Below are 23,091 nucleotides of genomic sequence, written 5' to 3'. Positions count from 1 at the left end.
TGCTCATCTGGTCCTCCAGGCAGATTCCAGCTCCCCAGATGGTTGAGGTGGAGCAAATGCCACGGGTGTCTCCGCTGAAGTCGGGATGCACACTGATTCTCAAACCTTGCACTGTTTTTCAAACCTTCCCTTGTACACTGCTCAGACACATTCAGAAAGCTCCGTTTCTCAAGTTTACTTGGGATAGCTCAAAAATGTAATAAAAATCCTACTTTCCTCCCCTATGCTCCACTGTCCTCCCACCCAAGAACCCCAAACCCTGCACAGTCCAGACTACAAGCCGAGAAGTTCTTCTGTTCCAAACTTTGCTAATAATGTACCGTGTGACCTCAAGCAAAACCATTTTCTTCCCATGCTACAGCCTGGCCTGGTGATCAGGATTTCCTTGCATTTCACACAATACCCAAATCTCAAGTGGGACCTTGGGTGGTCTCATCACAGAAAAGATGCAATAAGAGAGAAGAAGAAGAGTTGAATACTAAAATAGACCTTGTGCTCTGAATAGTACTGAAAAATGCAAAAATGCGATGGTCCTCCCTTCAGCAGTGCTCTACAGCTGCTATTAATTTTTCTCAATAATTTTTTGGAGAGTCCTTGGCATTGTCAGAAGTGTCATGCCAGCAGACCCTGATGCAGGAGATGCACGCAGTGGATTTCTCCCCCTGGTAGGGAATGAGAGCAGTTCTCCAGTTATGCAAAGAAATGAAAAGTTCCTTCCTCGTGTACCAACAGCCCTTGGGTTTTTTCTTCTGCTCAGTGCAAGCCCTGGGAGTAGGAACTTTGAGGTACACTCAGCAAGTATTATTAATTTTTTTTTTTCTACAAGTGCTATGGCACACCCTGGACATGTGGCAGACTGACACCAATCCAACTCCACATGCTACTGATTTCCATGCCCATGCCTACCTGCGGTAGCACCAAGAACACTTGCTGGGAGTGGGTTTAAGGTTTAATAAGGGTTAATGCTAAAGGGAGCCGCACGCCCAACATTTTTGCACATCAACAAGAGAAACATCTGTTAAAAACCTCAAAGGAATCAATCACTGCTAGGGTTTTTCTTGTAACCCTCAACTTAATTATGCAATTTTGCTGCCTGTTGGACTCCAGGAACTGTAATCTCCACACTGCAAAGGCAAATTTACAAACAGCTCCCTACTCAGACCGAGCATCTGTGAAGCCTGTGTGGAAACGAACACGGATGTGGCCAATTTCCTACAGCATCCCAATTTGGGCTGAACTAAATCCGGTTTCACACCAGATCTCATGGGCTGTCACTCAACGTGGTGGTCAAGCCAAGCTGCCTCCCGTGGCTCTCTCCTAGCCAGCCCGCCGGGTGGGAGGCTGCTCTCAGGATGGCGGTCTCCCGGTCACTAGGCACACTGCACACACCATCTTTGAATTTGTAAGGTTTTTTGCTAAGTTTTTATTTTAATTCAAGGACTTTGCTTCATACAAAATGTAATTGTAGAAACAACTGCAGAATTCAAAGTTTGGCTGATAAATATTACTCAGGCAGCAAACTAGGCAATCACAGAACCTTTTTTTTTCTTTTTTTCCCCCTTTTTTTTGGGTAAAGTTCCACTTGTGTTGCATGGTTGGAACTTTTATAATTTTTAACACTGTTTTTTTAAATATAAAGTTTTGCAACAAACCCCCAATTTATATCAAATATAATTAAAAATTAACAACTGATGAATACATTGTATCAAAAAAGTACGAAGATAAACATTTTCCATGCACATACTTTTTATATATATGTATATATGTATATATTTTACATGCAAACATTACTTATTCAAAGTACAGCCACTACGAGACTGGTTCTGGATGCAGAAAACTGATCGGTGCAATTCAAGTTTGGCAACTCACTATGAGGATTCTTGGAAATATCATGTATGCATTGAAGAGACAGCAGAGAGGCTGTAAAAAAAGGTAGGAAAAGGGTTATGAACAATTGTGGTCAGGCTTGTCTGTCACTGGCATCGACCCCTACGAGGCGGGTGGAGGATTAGACAACTTGAGATTCTTCTTCGTGTTCTGCCTAGGAATTGGAGTGACCCAAGGCCATAGTTTGGCTGTGCGCTTCCAGATGGTGTGTTAGTGCGGGGCTGTGGGTTTGAGGATCTAAAATGGTAGAAGGGGAAAGGCGGAGTGGAGAAAAAGACAAAATTATTCAGTATAGAAAGACATCTCTTTTGCTTTCCAGTGTGGGTACAATGTTTGCATGCACTGTCAGAGAGATTGCATTTTCCCTCTCCTTTACTTCCTGGAGTAAAATAGTAACGTTTTCTTTAAAATTTCAAATAAAGTGTTTGTGCCTTTATATAAGGAAAATGTATAAAACATTTGGTCACAATCATGCTGAAGCCCGAAACAGGAAAATCCAGCAGATAAAGCTACAGAACGGATGAAGGTCTTTCTGACTGTTGGTGGTTTGGATGTGTTTCTGAACGTGTCATCTTGTTGCATAGCCCTCCGTTTGCAAATTACAGCTGTAACTCATGGCGGACCTCCGGCTACTGCACTTCTTTTGTTCAAAGTGCACATAAATGTAGAGACAGAGTTCTAGACAGGAGTTATCCTTTAGCAGAATCCAGGGATGAGATAGGCCAAAGATTATTATTTAGTAACAGGACAAAAAAAAACACAGAAGGAAACAAAACCAGGTTGAATTTCCTCAACAGAAGAGCTACAGGAGATGTGAAGAGCCACCCTACAGCAGACTGCTCCCTGCCCGAGACTGAATTACTTTTGCTGAGAGTACACGAGACCTCCCGAGAGTTTTGGCAGCATCCAATACCCTCCAACCAACCCAGCGACAAAACGAATCACCAGGGTCCAGCAGGATCTCTACCTGTCCTAAGCGACCTGGAGAAGTTTCACAGTTCTGGGACTTGGTAGATCCTCTGAAAAAATTCATCTGTCCAACCCTCTGTTCTTTCCTATCAGCATTTTTAGCGATGCGCTCATCTGGCACCTCCCGCCCTTCCTCCTCTAACCTTTTGTCAATGTACTATGTGTCCTCTGGCCGCCCTGTGCCCCAAATTAGCCGTACGACGGTTCGTCAGACCACAGACACAAGGTCCTGCCCAGGCTTTTCTTTCAGTGCTCCCTCCCCACCAGCACATCGTGGTTGCCTCTTTCTCAGGCTCAAAGTGCAGAAATCCACACATGCACAAAAGAAAGAAATTGTCCAATGCAAGAGTCATTACAAGAACACAGAAATCTCATCCCTGAGAATCAGAGTTAGAGGTTTTGCTTATTATTTTTTTTAACCTTCTCTTAACAGGCAATAAAAACAAGACTCTCTCCAACTGCCCTCAACACAAATTATGCACCGTGGAACATAGCCAGAGCTCTCGCAGCTCGACTGTGACTTGACATGCAGTGTGAAAGACGCTGCTTCTCCTGCAAGAGCATCTCTGCAGATGCTGTACTTTTCCACCTGCATCTCTCCCACAGGACCTAAACACTAGTCAAAGAGAAAAGGCCAGTTTTGTTTGCTGCAATCACTCCCCTCCCAACACTAAAAGTATATATTAAAAAAAAAAAAAAAAAAAATAAGAAAAAAAAAAAGGCAAAAAAACCCCAAACCAACCCCAAAGCATGTCTGCCTTCCCCACTGTAAGCTTCCAACCTGGTACTCGAATACACTGTCCAGTAATGCGACGCGGGGCGTTGGGTGCACCACGGAACCTTCGAGACGAGCGGCTCCTCCCGGCTCTGCCCTCCCTCCCCTCCTGCCCCCCCCCCATGCTCGCCCAAGGTCTGATGCATCGAAGCAAGAGGTTGCATCGTCGCTGTGAAAGATTTCAAAGGTTAGGCACTTAGTAGTGAACAACTGGAGCATTCGGTAGAAACGGTGGGACCTGGAATGACAATTGGACTAATTCTCTACATAAAGAGTATTTTTTTCTTTTTTTTTTTTTACTGTACAATTTACAAAAATGCACACAATGAAAAGTTAAAGTTCTATCTAATAGCTTGATATAAAACCAATAACATTTCTTCTTCTCACCCCTATGCTTTTTCCTCTTTTTTTTTTTTTTCTGGATTTTTTTTTTTTTTAGTTGTTTTTTGCTAAATCAAGCTTATATTGTAAACAAGACAAAACAGTGAGGGCGTGTTGCGGTCGACAGGAGAGAGGGACGGAAGGAAAAGTCTCAGCAGCAAGGAAACAGTCCTTACAAAGTAGCTCTCTTGTGGCTTTATCATGTGTCAGTGTGAAGGACCCGACGTGGTGAGTAAAATAAAAGAGATCCACACGGCAGCGGTGTCAGAGCAGAGTCCCGGCTGCCGGAGCGCTCAGTCAGCTTGGGGGGGGTGTCACTGGCTCCGCCGAAAAGGATTGCTGTGGCTGAACATCAAGTCCCAATGGACTGTCCTTTGTTCTGGTCTGTGTTTCTCCACTCCCAGTTTCTTGGGTAGATCTCTTCCTTCTTAGCGGTGAATGAGATAAAACACGGATGAGATCTTTGTTCATGTGTGTCTGTTTGCAGCTCCCGACTCCCACCCTGACCAGGGAAAAAAAAATATAATAATAAATTAAGAAATAGCCCAACAAAAACTGCGCCAATCTTGACAAGGATCGACAGTCCGCTTTTTCCACCGTCAAAGGTGAGGACCGCTCTTCTCTCGGCTTCTCGCGGGTGTCACGGATTTGGCATCTGGAGCATGTTTTTGAACTAGACAAGGCAGTAGGGAGGTGGGAGAGGGGAGAGAGAGATGTGCTCCCCCCGCTGCCTTCCCCCTAAGGAGGGAGCCTTCTTCCTCGATTTGTCTAGTGAAAAAAAAAATAAAGAAAAAAATAAAGAAAAAGAGAGGAGAGAGGCTGCAGGAGCGTCTCCGGACCTGGGAGCAGAGCAGTTCTCGCGGCGGAGGCTGCCCCGCGGGCCCCCTCTGGCCCCAGGCACCGCGCGCATTGGAGCGCGCAGCCTTCCAGATGATAAAACTCATCGATTTTAAACACGCACACCTTGAAGGGTTTCGCCATGCCGCTAGCACCAGTCATCCTCATCGGCTTCGTGGTAGTAACTACGTCCTCTGGTGCCAGTCCCGGGGCCCGTGTTGAGACCCAGTGTGTAGTGGTAGCCGTTGGGAACCCTGCGGATTTGGTGAGACTGGGAGGTCAAGGAGGAGACGTAAGAAGTCCTTGAGGACCGTCCCGAGTTGGTGGCCACCGCCTCCTCGAAGGTGAGCGTGTCCTCTGGCACCGCGCGGTAGGGGCTGTCGGCGTCATCGCGGTGGCCCAGGTAGGGGTCGGAGCCGATGCGGGCCACCGCCGGGGGGGGCGGCTGCTGGTCCCCGCGCAGCAGCGCGTTGTGCTCGGACAAGCCGCGGCTCAGGCGTCCCGGGGAGAAAGTGGGCAGTCCGGTTTGGAAACTGGTGAAGTGCACGGGCGAGGAGTTAGCGGTCTTGTAAGTGATGCTGGGACGTGGGGTCAGTGGAGTCTGTGGGAGCTGCCTCCGACCCCGGCATGGGGTACTAGCACCAGATGTCGACAGCAAGGGGCTCCCATTAACTGAACCACTACCCTACATAAAAATTGGAACAAAGCAAATCAAAAAATAAAAAAGGGAAACACCAGACAAACACAAAGGCAGGCAGGTATAAAACAGAAGGAGAAGCAACAGAAGGGAGAGACAAGTCACAAGAGGAAAGAAAAGCAAAAAAGAGAGAGTTTAGACAAGCACAGTTAGGGGGAGGAGGTTCTCGAGAAATAATTCAACACGAGATGTAAAGAGCTGGAGAACTAAAGTTCTGCGAGCGGTAAATAAGAACAGAAACGATCAGAGCATCGGTAGGACGCAAACTGGCAGACGGCTCCAACAGAAGGGGACACTGTCCGGAGGGAAGGCATCCACATCATACACAGGCTTGACATGCGCCTTACCTGAACTAGGCGGGAGCTGCTTAAAAACCTACGGGTTGGGGTTTTTTGCAAATAAAATTGTGCAAAACAGCACTCTGCTTTCAGGCAGATTTTTGCAGAACTTCACCTGACGGTTGTGAATGCTGATGTTGGGAATCACTTCTGTGGTCAAAATTGGATTATGTAGGGGGAGGATTTGGGGGGAGACTATTTTTTTGTAGTTTTGGGAATGAAATGCATTTTGATTAAATAGCTACTTTCTGAAAAAACAACAAAAAGCTTTTTGGACAGGCTTTAACTAACAAGTTCCTTAAACAAAAATGTGTTCACCTTCTCCTCTTTAATATTCCATGTTTGATTTTTGAGTGATAGAAGAGTCTGGCAGCTTCCTGGGTTACTAATAGTGACATGTGGGAGTGAACTAAGCTACAGTAAGTTAGGAAAAAAATGCCATGAGTGAGAGGAACGGGCCCTTGTTTTGGTATTTCTGTTTACATTCTCCCAAGGCAGTACATGAATAGCCCTGTGAGCACATTTTAAAAATCCCTTGGCCTTTCATGTTCTAACATTTTGAGACCAGACCTTTAATTTTTAAAGAGCAGCTTTTCCTTCCTATAAAAACATCAGGTTATTTCTTGTTGGGCTATCAGTCAATGCTTGTCCTGCTCTGCTTGGGTTTCCAGCACAGTTTTCAGGGCAAGCCCATCAGTGCTGGAGGCTAACAGCCCCGCAGCTGGATGTCGAGGCTATTTTAGCCGCTGTTGGCATGAGTCGTGCCACGTCTATCAGAAGAAGAGGCAATACCAGCGTTATCTGGGGGTGCGGAGCAGCGCGGGTGCCACTCACTGCAGCCCTGCTCTCCACAGGCATTGGGGACTGATATGGCATTCGCTGCTCATGCTGCTGGGCCAACGACTCACGCCTTTCACAGCCTGGAAACAGAGTCTTTGCCTTTCTCTTCTTTCATTTTCACCCTCTCTCTTCTGTGGCTTCCCCACATTTCAGCCTTACGCTCTGCTACAGACACATATTTCCATCCCAGGTACCTGGCCCGCTGGCTGAGGTGCCTCCCCGTGGTGACGGGGGAGATGGTGACCACCACCCAGTCACCTACAACATTCCAACATCCAGGGAAAGATGCTCAGCTTTTTCCAAGGGCCTGAGGCTGAGCACCTCAAAATTACAATACTTAAGAAAGCAGAACTTAATTGTTTTGGTAAGTATTGAGCTGTCTAAAAATGGGGGGTTTTGGTGAGATTTTCAAACTGCTTTTATGCAGGACCAATTTGGGAAATGAGCTTGATTGTAAAAAAATGGTGAGGTCTTTTTTCCAAAATGTCCAAGCAGCTCCTTCCTGCTGAAACATTTCGAAATTCCAAGCAGTTTCCTCTCATTTAAAAAAAATGGTTTTCCCAGATTCATCATGAAATGGGATTTATACTTAACAATTCACCTGCATTGAAAAGGAAACAGTGAAATAATTCACAGACAATGTGTAGCATTTCTGTGTGAGTCAAAGAAAGCATTGTGAGTTGACCCAAAATGAAATGTTCGTGGCTTGGTTTTTTTGTCTCCTTTTTTTGCATTAAGAAAAACTCCAAAGAACTTCTCTTTGAACCAAACCTGTCCTGATTTTTGGCTTGGCTCTAGCTGGAACGAAGCCACCTTGTCGGCAGAGTGAAGCCTAAGCCAGCTTCTCTTTCTGGTATATGCAGGGGCCTCCAGGGACTTGGTGAAACATGCTGGGCCAGGGCTCCTGGGAATAGCTCCCAAGGATAGGGACAGACTGACAAAGAAAATGCTTGAGAGTTAACAAGCACCTTGTTATCGAGCCAAAATAACACAGGAAATGGACTGACAGAGCTTCTTGCAGACACCTTATTGAGACAAGGGGTCTTCAGCTCATTGGGACAGAAGTGTCATGCTAGCTTGGCTATTTTGTTTTTCTGGTTTTTTTCCCCAGAACAACCAGGTGATGTATTAGCAGCTCCACTCAAAGTAGGTAACATGTGAGTGGATAAAATACATGGACACCAAAACAACAGGCTTTCTCCTCCCTGCCTTACTAAACCCCTATGGGACATGGTGGACAATACGGACTTCACCGGAACTGGGGGAACAGGTTTATAAAAGGCAGACGATGCTCTAACGCTGAATGTTTATGAACTATGGGAAGGTTTCAGGTTTTTAATTAAAACATATATGATATTTAAAGTTCTGGTAAACTGAGCCTGCAAGAAAGGAGAGGCATCATGCTAAAAATCAGTGCCATCTTCCTGCCTCTCAAACCAGAGGGAGAAATTAAGAAGTGGAAAGAAAAACTCATCTGAAAAATCAGGTGAATGCCAGTCAGGGACTGCAGCAACTGGAAGCAGAAAAGACCTGTTAGGCTGCAGCTCCCTCTTGCTATGGCCACACACAGTCCTGGGTGCATCAGACCTTACACCGATGCCACATCCCCTCCCAGCTGAGAATGACTGTGCAAAGCATGTCCCATGCCCTGGCCGTCTCCAGAGCTGCAGGGCAGCAGCCCCTGAGCACTCACTGCAGCACACAGCCTCTGATGCTGCAGCCTGGACGCTGCTAAGGACCATGCAGGGAGAGAGAAAGGCACAGGACACAGTAAGGAGACAAAAAGCTCCTTCATTTTGCAGCTACTGGGACACTTTGAAGCCTCTTCATTGAAATCCTTCCCCCCGGCTCTAACTCATGCTGAACACAGGATTTCCTCCCGCTCCCCATGAGCTGAGGTTGCTGCAGGGGCTCACAGCTCAGCCCCTCCTGGGACACCCGGCCGGTCACACACCACCAGCAGGCTGCAAATTTAGGGAGATTTTGGAGAGTGGCCAGAGCCTCCCTCTCGGCACAGTGGCTGTGCATTACTTGGAGATGTTTGCAGGGTTCATGCTGGCCCAGGGCTGAGCTCTCTCCCCTTCCAGCCAGGTCCTGCCTTCTCCTACATTCCTCCTCTCCCTCAATGTGATATCTCCTCCCTGCTAGAGAGAAGATTTGAAGGTTGATTTGACACTAGGGAAAAAGGACTTTTTACTCGATTTTCAGAAGATTAACCTGTTCCATAATACAGGACAGCTCCGAAGCCCATGCAACAGCAGTTGGAAAATCCTGTTAATATGAGCAAACCCTGCTGAAACCACAGCTCTGGCTGTCTGGACTCCCTATATGGTTTTACACTGCTTGTACTGCGATGGCAAGGATTTCTTTGGCAACCACCAAATGTTTGTGCACGGGGCAGCGGTAGGTGCTGGATTAACACAGCTGGCAGGGGAACGGTTCAGCTCAGCTGCCCAGGTCCCATGCCACAGTACCAGCCTGCCTTGACTCAGATACACTGTCTCCACCAGCATCAAGAGCTGCCAGTTCTCAGGTCTCCTACGCTGCTCTGCTAAAACCACAAGCAAGGGTATTCTTGGCAGTGGGGTCTCTGTGAGATGCCTTGAGTCACTCACTCTGTAGGTGGCTACTAAAGAGCCATCAAGTGACATTTCCATCCCTGTTTTGGATGTGAAGCACCAAGCAGGACCTCAATAGCTTTATCTCCTACTGCCTGGCCTTCCTTCCCCATTCTCTCTCCTTTATTTTAAGCAAAACATGGAAAAGGTGTGTACATCCCTGGAAGACCTTAGGGCTTTTTCCCCCCGCTGCATCTCCTCACCTGTCTGTGTGGACCTTGCTCTGGCCCTCCGTTGGGTGAGGTGGGCCTGCTCTGATCGGCAGACTTGGGCTGAGAACGGTCCCGGCTGCCGTAGCGGTCGCAGGAGTAGAAGCGCTGCTTTTCGGAGGAGGAGGAAGAGTGCTGCTTCCTCTCTTGGGACCGGCCGCGTTCCTGCTTCTTGTCCTTGGAAGAAGACTCACCAGACTGGGCCACTGAAAGAAGAGCGTTGGTTGGGGGTCACCAACACAGGGGCAACTTCCAAGTATGGAGCAAAGAGGTCCTTCCATGCAGATGGGACCCCAAATCACATCAGATGACTGCTCAACATCCTGAAGTGGAGAGGACAAGGGACAAATCCTTGTCTGCAAAGCACTTACCAGCTTCTCCATCGGCCAGCTGATGGGGGGACCTGTCCAAGGACTTCTGCTTCTTCTCTTTCCGCCGGTGGCAGCGGTGGTGATGGTGGTGATGCCCTTGCTCCGGTGGCATGCGCTCCAAGGAGTACTCGTAGAGGTGCATGGCGTGAGGGCGCTGCGGGGTCAGCGTGGAGACGGAGCGCTTCATGGGGCTCGTGTCCGGGATGGGCTGCAAGGCAGATGGAGGGACACGGAGCAGGGTGAGGACAGGTGCTGCACCATGCTCAGCCGCTTGGTTCCCAGCATGGGGAGCGTTATACAGTAAGAGAAAGGGGGAAGGAAGGGAAGGAGAAAAATGGTTAATTGGATATAACTGGAATGGGCAGAAGGACTTGTGGAATGGTAGATTGAGTGCTAAATTTGAGGAGCAAATGTGATCTCCATTTGCTGAAATGGGTTTTACTTTTAGCAGAGTGCCAATCCACAGGTACCCATGGGTGCAGAGCAATATGCAGCACTTCACACCAAACACAGCATCACAGGAGTCAACAGTAGAATAGCAGGGGCATAGGGCAGCACAGTAGCCAAGCTTCTCACAAAGATATTTCTCCAAGACTAGTTTCACCCAAAGCTGCTTCAGGGCATGTGGTCATCCCAAAGCAACTCCTAAGAGGAAAGCATAAAAGCATTGCTGGGCATCACATGGAGAGGGAGAAAAATCAGGAGTAAGTGGGCAAGGTACAGGCCAAGCCACTGAGAAACTACTTCTATCTCCCTGTAACTGAGGATGACTCCCATCAAACATTTAAAACTCTCTTGCTCCACCATCACTCCTTGAAGCCCTTGTGGCTTGGACAAGCAGGATAGCATGTATGTCCTGCAATTCTACCAGGACATCTCCAGAAATGACTACTTGGGTTTGCTCAGATCATTTGTGGTCAGACATCTGGACAGTGAGTGCAGTAACACAGCCTCCCATGGGCATTGCTGGACCCTGTCCCTGTGCCAGTGGCAGCTCCAGACTCTGCTCCCTTCCCTTTGTCAGGTTCAAAACCTGACAAAGATGCTCTGCAGAAACCAAGGCAAGTGGACTGCAGCACAGCTATTCTCACAGCCCTTCCCTTCTCTACTGCCCAATCACCAGGTATAAAGCTCAGGAAATGAGAACAATTCCCATGTGTCCCTCTCTGTCACTCTGCTGGCCTCCAGCTGGCTCAGTGGTGGAGACAGGGCTTCATCCATCCTCTGGAGGCTTCCGCGGGTCTCTACCACTGCATCAAACCTGCATGGCAGAGGAAAGACCTCGGAGCCCAGCGGTCCAGCCTGATGGGGAAGGAACTCAGGGTATCCTCTGGTCCCCCAGCTCTTACTCTTGTTTGAGTTCACAATCCAATATGTGCCTCCAATGACAGTTCTCACAGAACATTTACTTTGTACATTGTAACCTTTCCAAAGAACCCTGTATTATTTTTACTGTCTGTGCTATTTTGTTTGCTTATCCTGAAATTCAGATCTCTGCTGCCCCATGATATTTACACAATGCAAAGCCAGTTGTTTCACAGCTCTGCTCGTTCTTTTGAGTGGAAAGAACCACTCTCCCTCCCAGCGGGCTGTCGCAGGTGGATTATCTTGCGTGCAAAGGTGTAGCCTGTGTTGAATTTTTGTTTGGTGCTCTCTCTTTTGCTAGGCAGTTACCCAAATTTTGGTGCTTCCTATTGGAGGGCAAAGTGGAGCGCTAGAGCTGGAAGGTTTGTCAGAGGCACAAGGAAAACACTGCTGGGGTGGGGGAGCACACCATAGCCTGCGGCATCGGTGCATCCTCGGGGTCTGCACCAGTGCAGTTAGCAGGACAATGTGGTGCTGTGTTTGTCTCCTCTTGTGGCCCCTGCTGTGTGGGCAAGAAATTATACTGAAGAGCCTCATGTTTGTCCTCCTTGCTTACTGTTGAGCCTGAAGATGGAGGAAGGCAGAGAGGTCTGTAAACTGGATGGTCTGATGGGCAAAAAAGCAAAAAGTGAAAATACTTCCCACTAAAAACACCTATCCAGATTTCCAAAATCCCTATAGGAGCTGCTAGGAAGAAGACAACAGAAATTTCCCAACAAAAAACCAGCCAAATTGATAAGAAATGAACATTTCTCTTTGGACTTTGGACCTGATTCTGTGCTTATTCCACGGACAGAAGTCCCTGCTGACACTAATGGGAAGTGGCAAAGCAATGAATACGCTTTCCATAAATCCTGACAATGCTCTCGTTACGTTAACGGGGCATGCACAGACTCCCCACAAGCCTCGGGAGACTATACCATAACCCTTCTGAGAGTTACTAATTGCTTCTTCATTACCAAAGCGATTGTTTTCACTTCCTAAATTCCTGTGCAACAAGGCATACAAAAACAAATAAATAAGCAAAACAAACAAACAAAAAATCCCTGCTATTACAGCGTGCGGCGTGCAATTGTGGATCGAGGGAACTGCGGCAAAGTGGAAGGAGATAGCAGCTGTGTCGGTGCAACACTGGACTCCAAATGAGAAGGGAAAAAAGTAAAGGGTTAAGGAAGGTTAATTATTTCTTAACATGAATTTAATAGGATACAACTTAGTGCAAACTACATACTGCTAGGTAACTCCCAGGTGACCGTGCTTTGCTCCTCTGCAAACAATTCGGACAAGATGAGAGACATTATTTGAAGCAGCCCCACAGTACAGCCATTGTCAGACATCACGGCAGATGTGCAGCAGACACGATGACGACAAGGGAGGGGAGGTGATGGGGGAGGAGGACAGCAAAGAGGGAGGCAAGATTGAAAGCATAAGAAGATTTTTTTTTTTTTTTTTAAAGTGGAACATAAAAAGACAGAGGAATGACAGGCAAACAGAAAGGGAGACACCCAGAAACAGAAAGCATTGCAAATAAGAGTTAAAAAAGAACTCAAAGTTTAGGGGGAGCAGAAGCAGCACGTGAGAGGGAGGGTGGAGGGCATGGAGGGGGAAGACACACACAGAAAGTACATCAGTTATTCAGCTAAAGCTACAACCACCAAAACATTGTATCATTAAATGGGGTTAGATCTGCTCAGATATTATGGGCCTGATTCATAACGAGAGTAGACAGCTTTCACGTGGGACAGCTGTGCCCTGGGGAACACGTACCACGCTTCTGCAAGAGACGCTCTCTTCTGCAAATATCTGACTGCAATGGAGAGGAGTTTCCCAAAGAAAGGCTCGTGCTGCTGGCATTGCTGCTGCCAACTGCATTGCCTTGGAAGGAAAGATACTACCTGTGGTCTAGAATAAAGGACAACTTTGTTCTGGGAAGGGGGAAGGGAGGGAGTATGGGTTTGCTTTGGGGTCTGTTTCTTTTATTAAGCATGTTGAGTAGTGTTCCTGATAACACAGAGAATCTCAGGTCTCATACAAAGACTGCAGTTTCTGAAGCCAGCTGGGAAATTTGCTAGCCGATGAAGTACAGCTTGTGCCAGCCTGAGCACGTTAGCAAAAAGATTATATCTGTTGGAGCTATTGCTGTGTATGCAATACACAGGCTTTTAGTTTCAGGGTGCAGTGTATCTTGCATGTTCTTCTTCCTGTGGAGGGCAATGGAAGCAGCCCATGGCCATGGGCTGCTCACTCCTGACTGTATGAATCAGACCCTTTGAATGAGATCTATGACTATGAGTGGTAAGACATTCTGACACACAGGAGGCAGGATGGTGGCTGGAGAACATCCGGGACAACAAGCTGGCAATGAACATGTGAAATGCCCCAAAATGATCTGTGAAGACCATGACATCCTACACACTAAGCAGTGTCCACAAGTTGCTGTAAAAGTCAACTCTAGCGATGAGATTTCTTCACAAGAAGTAAAAGAAGGCAAATCCTCGACATTTTACTGACCAAAGTCACAATACAGTATATGCTAAATAGTGTAGGAAGAGGGAAAAAACCAGGGAGGATGCTTAGTGTCTCAATGCAGCCTTCCAGGCACAGGGTCCCTGTTTTTTTTCTGTACCTGTACATTAATCAAAGAGAATCACAGCACTTCTCCAGCTTTCTTTAAGGCTATGGCACAGGAGCATGCCTTGGCTGTCTGTCTGGATAGATGGCATGCAACTGTCAGTGGGAAACATATGCCTTCCAGGAATACAGGCTGGCAAACAGCATTGTCCCCAGTTAATCAGAACAGACACTCTTGCGTAGGTAGTCATCAGTTAGCTACCAGACAGAGGGATTTCTCTGGGTTGCTTTTTGCTGCAACCAGGGATGAATAAAACTGGGGACAGTGCTGTGTCTGCACATGAATACCCGCCATCCAAGCACAAAGGTTGGTTACCTGTCTCCAGGTTCAGCAAACATCTTTTAAAACAAATATCCCCAAGCAACTTCCAACAACATGGTAAGCAGAGAGACTTGACCCACTCTCAGTCTCCCACTGCCAGTAAAGTCTCCCTCGCTCACCTGAGTTTCAGCGGCCAGGCGCGGCATGGAAGCTGCCCGCCCCTGGCTCTCCAGGCCTGGTTGGTGCTCTCCATTGGCAAGTGTAGGGCTGATTTCCCTCATTTCTACCACCTGATCAAAACAAGAAATGGTTTCAGTAGCAAGAACGTGAACATCAGCTTTGAAGCCATCATCTGAGCAGGCTTCTGCTAAGTTTGATTTAATGTGAAGAAATGCTAGTATGGGAAAGAGAGTAAATTAAGAGCTGTGGAGTGCCATGTTACTCTATCTACAATGCTGTCTTCAACAAGGACAACAGTGGGCCAAGCTCTTCCACCGGCCACAGCAATGAGCCCCAGCTGTGACCTGTGAAACCCCTCATCTGAGTTTGTACACTGATGACAATGGGATTGGGACAATGGGACAACTAGGAAGAGAGAACCTTAAGTAATCTATCGCAGCAGACACATAATTCCATGAAAAGAGTGTCCACATGTACAGCTATCAGACTGTAGAAGCTACCAGATCTGTTTTTTCTCCATAATGTTTAAGCAAACTTGGGGTTGTAACAGAGAGAACAATGCTCGTCTCAAGGGACAGATCTAGTTTACTGCATTTCACCCTGTCTTCACCTGTTTTTTCTAAACATTTTTCTAAAATTTCTAAAAATCTACTGCATTTCTAAAATCTACTGCCTCTCACCCTGTCTTCACATCTTCACCCTGTTTGCTCACCCGTTCAATGGGGATTTCTTCTGAGTGGCCTCGTTCAAAAGCTGGTGTCCTGGTTTCATAAAACATGTCCTGGGTGCGTTGGGTTCCCCAAGAACTGGACTCTTTGATCCCACCCTCTGGGGCTGGCCTGTCAGAAGGAAAAGAGAAAAAAAGATTAACTCTTTTGCAAAGAGATTTTCCTGACCTTATTGTGATGAAGGTAAACCACTCGGATACCTTTTGAGGTTTCACTTGTGAAACTAGTTGCAGGATAGGCACAGCTGCTGGTGAAGCTATAAGGTCCCCTGGATTTTGCCAGGGCCACTTCCTATACAGCCTGAAGATCCCATGAGCAACAAGGAAATCAAACCAGCCATCACATTTTTTTCAGTAACTAAGGAAAACAACTTCTGCAGCTTAAATTCTGATGAAGAAGGACGAAGAATTTTCGAGTTCAGGCAAATTATGTATGAAAGACCAGTTAGACATTGGTCAAACACATCTGTGGCCATGCTAAAGTACATTCACTGAATGTACAGTGGTACAGGTGGCCCTAGGTTTCACTGCTGAGTCTGATGTTGGTTTCCCCATTGGGCTTATTTGGGACATTTAAACTTCAGGTGTCTATCACTAAAAATCCATAGTGCTTGTGACCCAGAGGAAAGTCACCTGAAGAAGAACAGGAAATGGAGAATTGATTAGGGATCACTATTACTACAACTGCTTGGTAAGCTCTCTGCAGAGGTGTTATTTTGCCCAAAGAGAAAGAGCCAGATTCTGTCCTGGAAAGTCTCAAGGAGCTCTTGCTGTTACCAAGTACCACCACGAGGTCTAGGGACAACTTTGTTCCCAAGGACCTTTTGACTCCCAAGAACTCACTGCAGTGGTGGTTGGTGGGTTGGCGTTCGTTTGGTTGTTTTGCAATGATCCCAAATTCCTGTAAGCAAACTCACACTTACAACCAGCCACAACAGAAAGCTCTCCAATTAAGATTCAGAGGACACCATTAAGAAAACATGCCGCTCTGGACAACCCTACGCTACTACTGCATGGATAACTGCACCTGAGGCGGCAGTGGGGAGCAGAGCCACATGGAGGCATTTTGGTAGCCACCAGTGGGAAATCGTCCCAGCCATGAAGGGGCTGCTGGTCTTGGTTATCACCAGCTGTGCTGCCCCACCTCTTAGAGCAACTGAACCAGCAGCGGTCAGGGTTGATGCATACACCCAGTGTGCCCCTTCTCTGCATTACAGCTTTGGCAGGGATGTCACAGGATACTCACAATGCGCCCCCATTGTTGAGTGAAGCTGAGCTTTTCTGGCGAAGGAACGCCTTTGCGTTGTTGAATGCTGAGGGCTGGGTTTGCTCCAAAGTAGCCTTCAGGGGGTGGAAGAGCGATACTGGTCCAGGCTGCAAAGCACAAGGAAAGGTTGTCAGAGACAGAGCTGCGTATGGAGAGGTTGGTCTGCAGTGCTTTTCCTAGGTAGTAAAAAGACCACTTTGTCACCCTGAGAGATCAGCCCAGCAGAAAGCACACCCCAGCTTTCCCATAGCTGTAAAAGGCTCTGAAGGACACTTGTTGCTCTCAGCTTTGTGCAAGCCAAAGTTGTGCTGCAATCCCCCTTCCCTCTAACAAAGTATTCCCCCGGTCACCAGAGTGCAGCAGGGATTTCGTACACTGATGTGACCAAAGGGGCTGTGCAATTCAGGCGGCTCGTTGTGACACTGGGTCAGCTGTGGCCTCCAACCTGTGAGACAGACAGGCAGGCCATGCTGGAGATCAGGATGATCATCCTGAAATCAATAGGTATTTATCCTATGGAAAACCATTGGGGTTTCAATCCCAAGCCAGTTGTGTGGAAATATTTTTGAGAAAAGGTAAAAATCTTCAAATCTATTAGACCCAAAATGATTTTGAATAATTCCCATTTTTCAAAAGTAACTTGAACATTTTATAGCCAAACTATCATCAGCTTTCAATAATTCTTTGGTGTCCCAAAGAAATCTTTTGGTGTTCCCCACTCCTTAGGCCACTTCTGAAAATAGGACTTAGACTGTCAAATGTCACTTGACAATTTTTGGAAAAGATCTTTCCAGACCTACTGGAAAAGGCAACTGCAACAATTTTTTTTTATTTATATTTTTTGAGAGAGAGAAACTTTCAGGAGAGATTTCCATTTTTGAGACAGCATTTTCAAACCCTGCCTGGAGAAGCATCCAGACTTTCTGGATGAAGCGTGCCAGTGACTCTTGTGGGAGCTGCCCAACACTGGCGAAGAGGCTGCCCAAGAGGGAGGACCAAGAAGGACGCCTTTTGGCTGAGTACCTGGCACAGGCCTCCAGGCGGCTGGTGGACTTGTTCCCTGCTGTTCTTGTTCTGCTTGTAGAAGTCAAATATCATCAGCGCTGCATAGACCTTCCCCACAGTCATCTCATCAGCTGTCAGAGGATGGTGAAACGCAGCAGAGACATTCAGGTGAGGAATGGGAAAGGATCAGGAGAAGAGAAAAAGAAGTCAACAAGCAGAAGAAATAACAACAAATAGGCGTAAAAAACAAGGAGAAAGAACAAGCGACATTAGAATAATGAGGCAGAACAGACACAGGAAAGTGGGGGAAAGAAAAAAAGACCAAGAAAAGCTTACAACAGAATTCTTCAGATCTTTGCCTGTTGCTGCCTTTCACATCTGAGGAGGATGGCCCCTGTCTCTAGCTTTCTGTGGCAAACATTCACAGAGACCATGTAGAAAAAAACCAGGCAGGAAAACTCTGTGGCATTGTAAGCATTGCCAACCAAAGAATTGCTAAATTAATACCAGATCCACAGCCAGCTTTTTATCAACAAAGAAGCCTTATTCCTATTTCTCCGAATTAGAGTCAACCAGGGCATAATGGGCTAATATACATTTAAAGAGTATTTCATTTTTCCAGATGTCTTTTTTCACCCTCATAGATATGCTACCAGCCCTTCCCTGCACAGCAATGGAGCGCTTACCATACAGCAAAGAGTTAAAGCAGCAGATATGTAGGCATCAAGAGAGGAGGGGAGGAAAAGACTTCAGCAGTCACTACTCACTGATTTGCACCTCCTCAGCTCCCTCATTTTTCTTAATTAGCAATGCCTTTATTGCTTTGCACTGTTTCTCATTAATCAGGAATCCTGGCCCTTGACTGGGCCAATCAAGATAACTTTCCATTTCCAAACTTTCCATTTTCTCAGCACATTTGCCCAGGCCTTCATCAGGTAACACAAAGGCCTTTAGCCCCAAAATGCCTCACTTCTGATTCTGTAAGTTCTCAGCAAACTTTAATTTTCTTCTCCCAGTTTTCTGGAGGTCAGACGGTAGAAATGGCTCTCCTGTCCTGTAAGGCACAGGCTGGAAGCAGACAAAGCTATGAAAAAGCTCTGGAAGAAGCCACACAGGGCATCAGTCCCTTCTTGGCAAAGTGGTTTGTTGGGTTTTTTTTTTCCCTAAGTACAGGAATTTTACTGTAGCATGAAATACGTGCCAAATATGACCTCAGGTTTCCTGCTCCTTGTGTGACCATGGCATGGAGGTGCAGGCTGTGAACCCTGCAGAGAAGATACCTAGAAGCTGAACAGCACTCTGTTTCTTTGCTGCATCCTCTAGATGACTGTACACCTAGATGGGGGGGCTAGAGACAGAGCAGGCAAGGAGGGAGAAACCTACTCTGGGCTTCTTAGGTGGCTGGGATGCGTTGGGTGCTTGCCGATGAACCACTTACGTTTGTGAGGAGGCACCAGCAAATCCAGAGTCTTCTGGGACAGATTGGGCCAAACCAGTGAGATCTCCTTTCTCAACTCAGCATCACACTGGTGCTGTTTAACACCCCCTGCAGAAAGGGAGAGGAGAGAAAGAGGCGCATGAAGAAGAGTGAAAATCCCTGTCCTTTCAGCGCATACCGCTATTTACACAGCAAGCACAGAAGGCATTTCCCTCACTCCCATTTCTTGACAGCACCAAGCCAGCACCAGCTGCAGCAGCTTTCGCAAAGGGAGTTGGTGACCTCCTCCGTGACAAGAGTGAACTCAGCAGGACCATCATTGCTTCAACCCGCTGACCCTCTGCTGTTACTCGGGGCTTAAACCTAAGCTCAGACTTACTTTACCCAAGTGCTCATTTGGGGTGCCGGATAGAGTCAGCAGAAAGCAGCAGCACCTCCTGAGTGCAATGCAAAGGACCCAGTCTGAGGTGCTGGACTATGAGCAATGCCATGATTGATTATAAACCCTCTCCACCAACTCTTTCTGAAGTTTTTGGCAATGAGACATAAGCACACTGTTCTGTATCAGCAGCATCAAACAACAGCTATATCACAATGTAGAACAGAAAGAGCCGAACACAGCGGCATTATTCAAATGGCCAAAGTGAGGTCTCAATACACAAGTGGAAAGTGATTAAAGTATATGTAAGCCAACAGGCCAGCTCCCAAATGAATGCACCGCACAGTAGGCAATTAAGTAGTTCATCTGAATGACAGAGATTATTTTTCTAAGAGAAAAGTAATGGGAGGAAGCTCTGGGTACTCTGCTACATGGTGGTTTGAACTCCCACACCGAAACTCATTAGGGAGGGTTTATTAAGGGCCTGTTAGTCCCACTAGAGACTCAATTAAATGTAGCACACAAAACCTATTCAAATGAAGCACATAACAACAAAACAGGTCAAAAACTCACAACCCTCAGCAGTTATAAACCTTAGAAAGAATCCAGCACTATCAACTGAGCTCTCTTCTCTAGTTCCCTTCCAGTGTGCAGCCAAAAAAAGGGTGAAGGGAGCCTTTTTTAGTTGAAAAAGGATGTTTGAATTACCACTGCTGACAGGTAACTAGAATCCTAAAATATAAACTCTAAGCATCCTTATCTAGAGGTTATTACTAAAATACGGTGCTGGCCCCTAAAATCCTGAGCAGTCCTAAATGCATCCTTAGAAATGAGTGTCTGATGCTCACTGTCACTCCCGAAGGGAGTCCCAGTGACCTCAAAATTTTGTCTTCTTCCAGCATTGCCTACCCAAAGCTACAAAGACAAAGTTTAAGCAACATATGAGGGAGGTAATTAATACAGAGAGGTTGAACGGCTGGCCTAAAACCACTTAGGAAAAGCACAACACCCTAACCCTGCCCTGCCCTTTGCTTGTAAGAGCACTGTTACCTCCTGTTAGCTTTTAAATTAGGTATAAAAGTGCTTTGGCCAGTCATGCCTTGATTCTGACCCCAGCCAGCCTGATTAAATAGTGTAATGACCCAGAGAAAAGGCCAGTGTATTTTATTACATTGAAATGTTTAATTGGGAAGTCAAGTAAATGCCTGATTAAACACTTAAATAATTAAATTTTTTCTCAAGGCAGAATGTGGTTCATGGCACTTGGTGTCACTGCTTTGCTGCCAGCAGATAGCAATTGGAGAGGAAGGGCTGTTTTTTCCCCTCGTGCTGGAACAGTTTAGAAAACAGGTGTGGAAACTCTCATTTCTGTTATACAGCAATGAGCACATGCACAGGGCTTCTCCTTGGAGATGTCCCAGCTGGGATGGTCAAAGCTGTTCACATCTCATCAACAGGGATGCCAGGATGAGGCCACCCCAAAGGCAGAGTGATGCTGAGGACCCCTCTCTGTTGCCTGTCCCCAAAGCTCCCTTGTCCTTGGGCGCTGGCAGAGCGCATGCAGGCAATAGGAAAACAGGATTTCCACCTGGGGCAGAATTTCTGTGGTTTCGGGAGGACACCAAGCCAACAGAAAAGTTGCAGTTTGAGTCCACGCGTGCTGTCAGACATCACCTCTCTCTCACCTGAGGCCAGTTTGATTTCTAGGGCAGTGCGGATCAAGGCCATCAGCGTGGATGTGAAGTGGACGGTTAAATCTTCAGGCGAGATCGGCATGTTCATCCGCACCAGGCGCTGGAGAGAAAAACGTGGTGGCTGTGAGCGTGGGTCAGGATTCCTCCCCCCCGCCACCCTTCCCTCTCACCTGCCAGCCCTTAGAAATAGCCAGATTACAAATGTGTGTTCACCTTTTGTGCACTGAGCTAAAATGCATCTTCTCCATATAGACATCAACTCCTTTTCAGGAGCAGGTTTGAGCTGTAACAGTGACTTTAGCGGTTAAACAGTTGACTTGCCAGCATTTGTACTGTAATCCTACAAAGAGAGTTCTTCCAAAAAAAGTCAGTTGAATGCTTTCATCCCATTTCAGAGCCTGGTACCCTGCTGATGAAAGTCTCCAACTATGTCTGCAGCCTCCAGACATGTGGCTGGTACCCATCACGCCTGCCAGAACAACATGCTCAGGAGATATAAAACAGGAAGCCACCTCCGCCACCCTTTCCTACATCGGTTACCTTCACCTATTTTCTTGTTCTACAACAGGACCAACAGCAACAAATGGGACTCTCGAATAAAGTGAGGTGATGGAGGATTTGCATCCAGCATCCGAGGATGCGGCTCCATCCAGAAAGTGACTGTGCTTCTTCCAGCTGTGCAGGGGCCTTGCCAGTGAGTGGGATGCCAGGAAGACACTTCTGGTGGCAATGGCAACAGGAGGTGAATGCTTTGTACAGGAGCTGTGCAGACTTAGGATTGGTCCTGTGATGATGCATTTTGTACACAGCCAGAAGCACATTGGAAAATAAGGCTGGTGAGCCCTGTGGTGTGGCTCAAGCACTCTGGGACAGTTTGGGACTGGCTGCTAATAACTAAAGGTGAGCAATATCCTTTTTATTGGAGACTGGTTCTGTCTCTTACCTTCTTTCTCTGTGGGCATCCCAAGAGCTCTGAAGGTCTACTCTGTTCCTTCCAGCCAACGAGCTACACAGCTCCATCTGGACCTTACCCATAGGGGAAGAGGCTGGATTAACACAAGCAGGACTACAATTTCTCCCAGGTACGTTCTTTCAGTCCAAACATGGAACAGTTCCCCAGGATCAGTATCTTCCAAGATCTTCAGACCTGGTAGCAACTCCTTCCCCATCATCAGTTAGGAACACCTCTGATAGGGCAAATTCATCATTCTCGTAAGCAGTGAAGTACCGGAGGTTGCTTTGGAAAGCTGTGGCTCCCTTAACACTGCTGGCAGCAGAGCATGTAAATGCAGATGGAGAGAAGCACTCTCCAAGCCTTGCTGATAACCTTAGCAACGCATTTAAAGGATGGATTTCTTCTCCTTCGGCAACCTAATGATTTCTCAGCTCCTCGGCTTTCACAAGCTCTTTAGAAACTTCCTTGGCCGGAGCCATATCAGACAAGCCTCTGTGGTTCCGTTCTCTGAGGGTACATGCAACCCGAGGAAGTCACTGGACATTAATTTGTCTGAGCAGAGCCTCGCAGCAGCCTGTAAAACCAAGTATTAGCTTGGCCTGGGCCCCTTGCTCGGGGGGGAATTTCATTCACATCTGAAAGCTGCTCAGGCTGCTATTTTGATCCCTATCACTGTACAGAAACCTTCTCTTTGTTTCAACAACAGCCCAACACGCTGCTAAAGAAACTTAAGCGCGGTCAGCAGCGGGCTGCAGACTCGCCGAGGCAGTAAGCTGCTGTGGCAGAGAGTACACAGAGGAGGCCAGATCCCACTTTGGCTCTGTGCACTATAATACTATGCAATGTTAAGGGCTGCGAATATTTTTCAGAGATGCAGCTTTGCTGGTGCAATCCTCCCTTCAGATGCACCTGCAGTGGCTCAGGGGTGCCTCGTGCAACCCTGCTCACCCTCCTTGCTGGCCTGGGGAAGCTGTGCAGTAGAAGCGCCACTGTTAACGGCAGGTTTTGCTGGTGAAGGGAAAAATGGCGTAGCTGAGAGCAGGGTCCTGCCTGGAGTCTCAGGCAAGGCGAGAGGCAGAGAGCGGCAGAGGGCTCAGTATGAGCCCTGACTCCTACTCCTATGGTCTACCTGAAACCAAGCCAAGACTGGTGAATGAAGACTTGATCCCCCTTCCATCAGTGGGTTAGCCTCCCTGCTTAGAGAAATCCCTGAAACAGTTTCCCAGTAGTATGAACTCAGCTCCCTTAGGTATTTTGGTGTCTTGA

At 47.1% G+C, this 23,091-nt stretch overlaps 1 protein-coding gene across 5 annotated transcripts in view; it reads right to left on the bottom strand.

Moving 5' to 3' along the window:
• Positions 1-1,811: 1,811 nt before the first annotated feature.
• CACNA1B (calcium voltage-gated channel subunit alpha1 B) overlaps positions 1,812-23,091 on the bottom strand; it is a 308,635-nt gene continuing 287,355 nt past the window's right edge. For 3 of the 5 annotated variants that reach the window (XM_049832551.1, XM_049832547.1, XM_049832548.1), the window contains 10 exons: positions 20,862-20,970; positions 18,798-18,905; positions 17,378-17,490; positions 16,334-16,461; positions 15,073-15,199; positions 14,360-14,470; positions 12,519-12,554; positions 9,923-10,130; positions 9,546-9,757; positions 3,517-5,534 (listed from right to left, as the gene is read on the bottom strand). In XM_049832551.1, the coding sequence (XP_049688508.1) occupies positions 4,998-5,534; positions 9,546-9,757; positions 9,923-10,130; positions 12,519-12,554; positions 14,360-14,470; positions 15,073-15,199; positions 16,334-16,461; positions 17,378-17,490; positions 18,798-18,905; positions 20,862-20,970 (1,689 nt within the window). In that variant the 3' untranslated portion in view covers positions 3,517-4,997. Of the gene's footprint in view, positions 2,125-3,516; positions 5,535-9,545; positions 9,758-9,922; positions 10,131-12,518; positions 12,555-14,359; positions 14,471-15,072; positions 15,200-16,333; positions 16,462-17,377; positions 17,491-18,797; positions 18,906-20,861; positions 20,971-23,091 lie in introns of those variants that run through there. The other 2 variants (XM_049832549.1, XM_049832550.1) reach the window with 2 other exon arrangements.

Source organism: Accipiter gentilis, chromosome 29, assembly GCF_929443795.1.
Source record: "Accipiter gentilis chromosome 29, bAccGen1.1, whole genome shotgun sequence".
NCBI lineage: Eukaryota > Metazoa > Chordata > Aves > Accipitriformes > Accipitridae > Astur > Astur gentilis.
The sequence above is the reverse complement of the archived record's forward strand: the minus strand, read 5'-3'. Positions and strand labels throughout refer to the sequence as shown.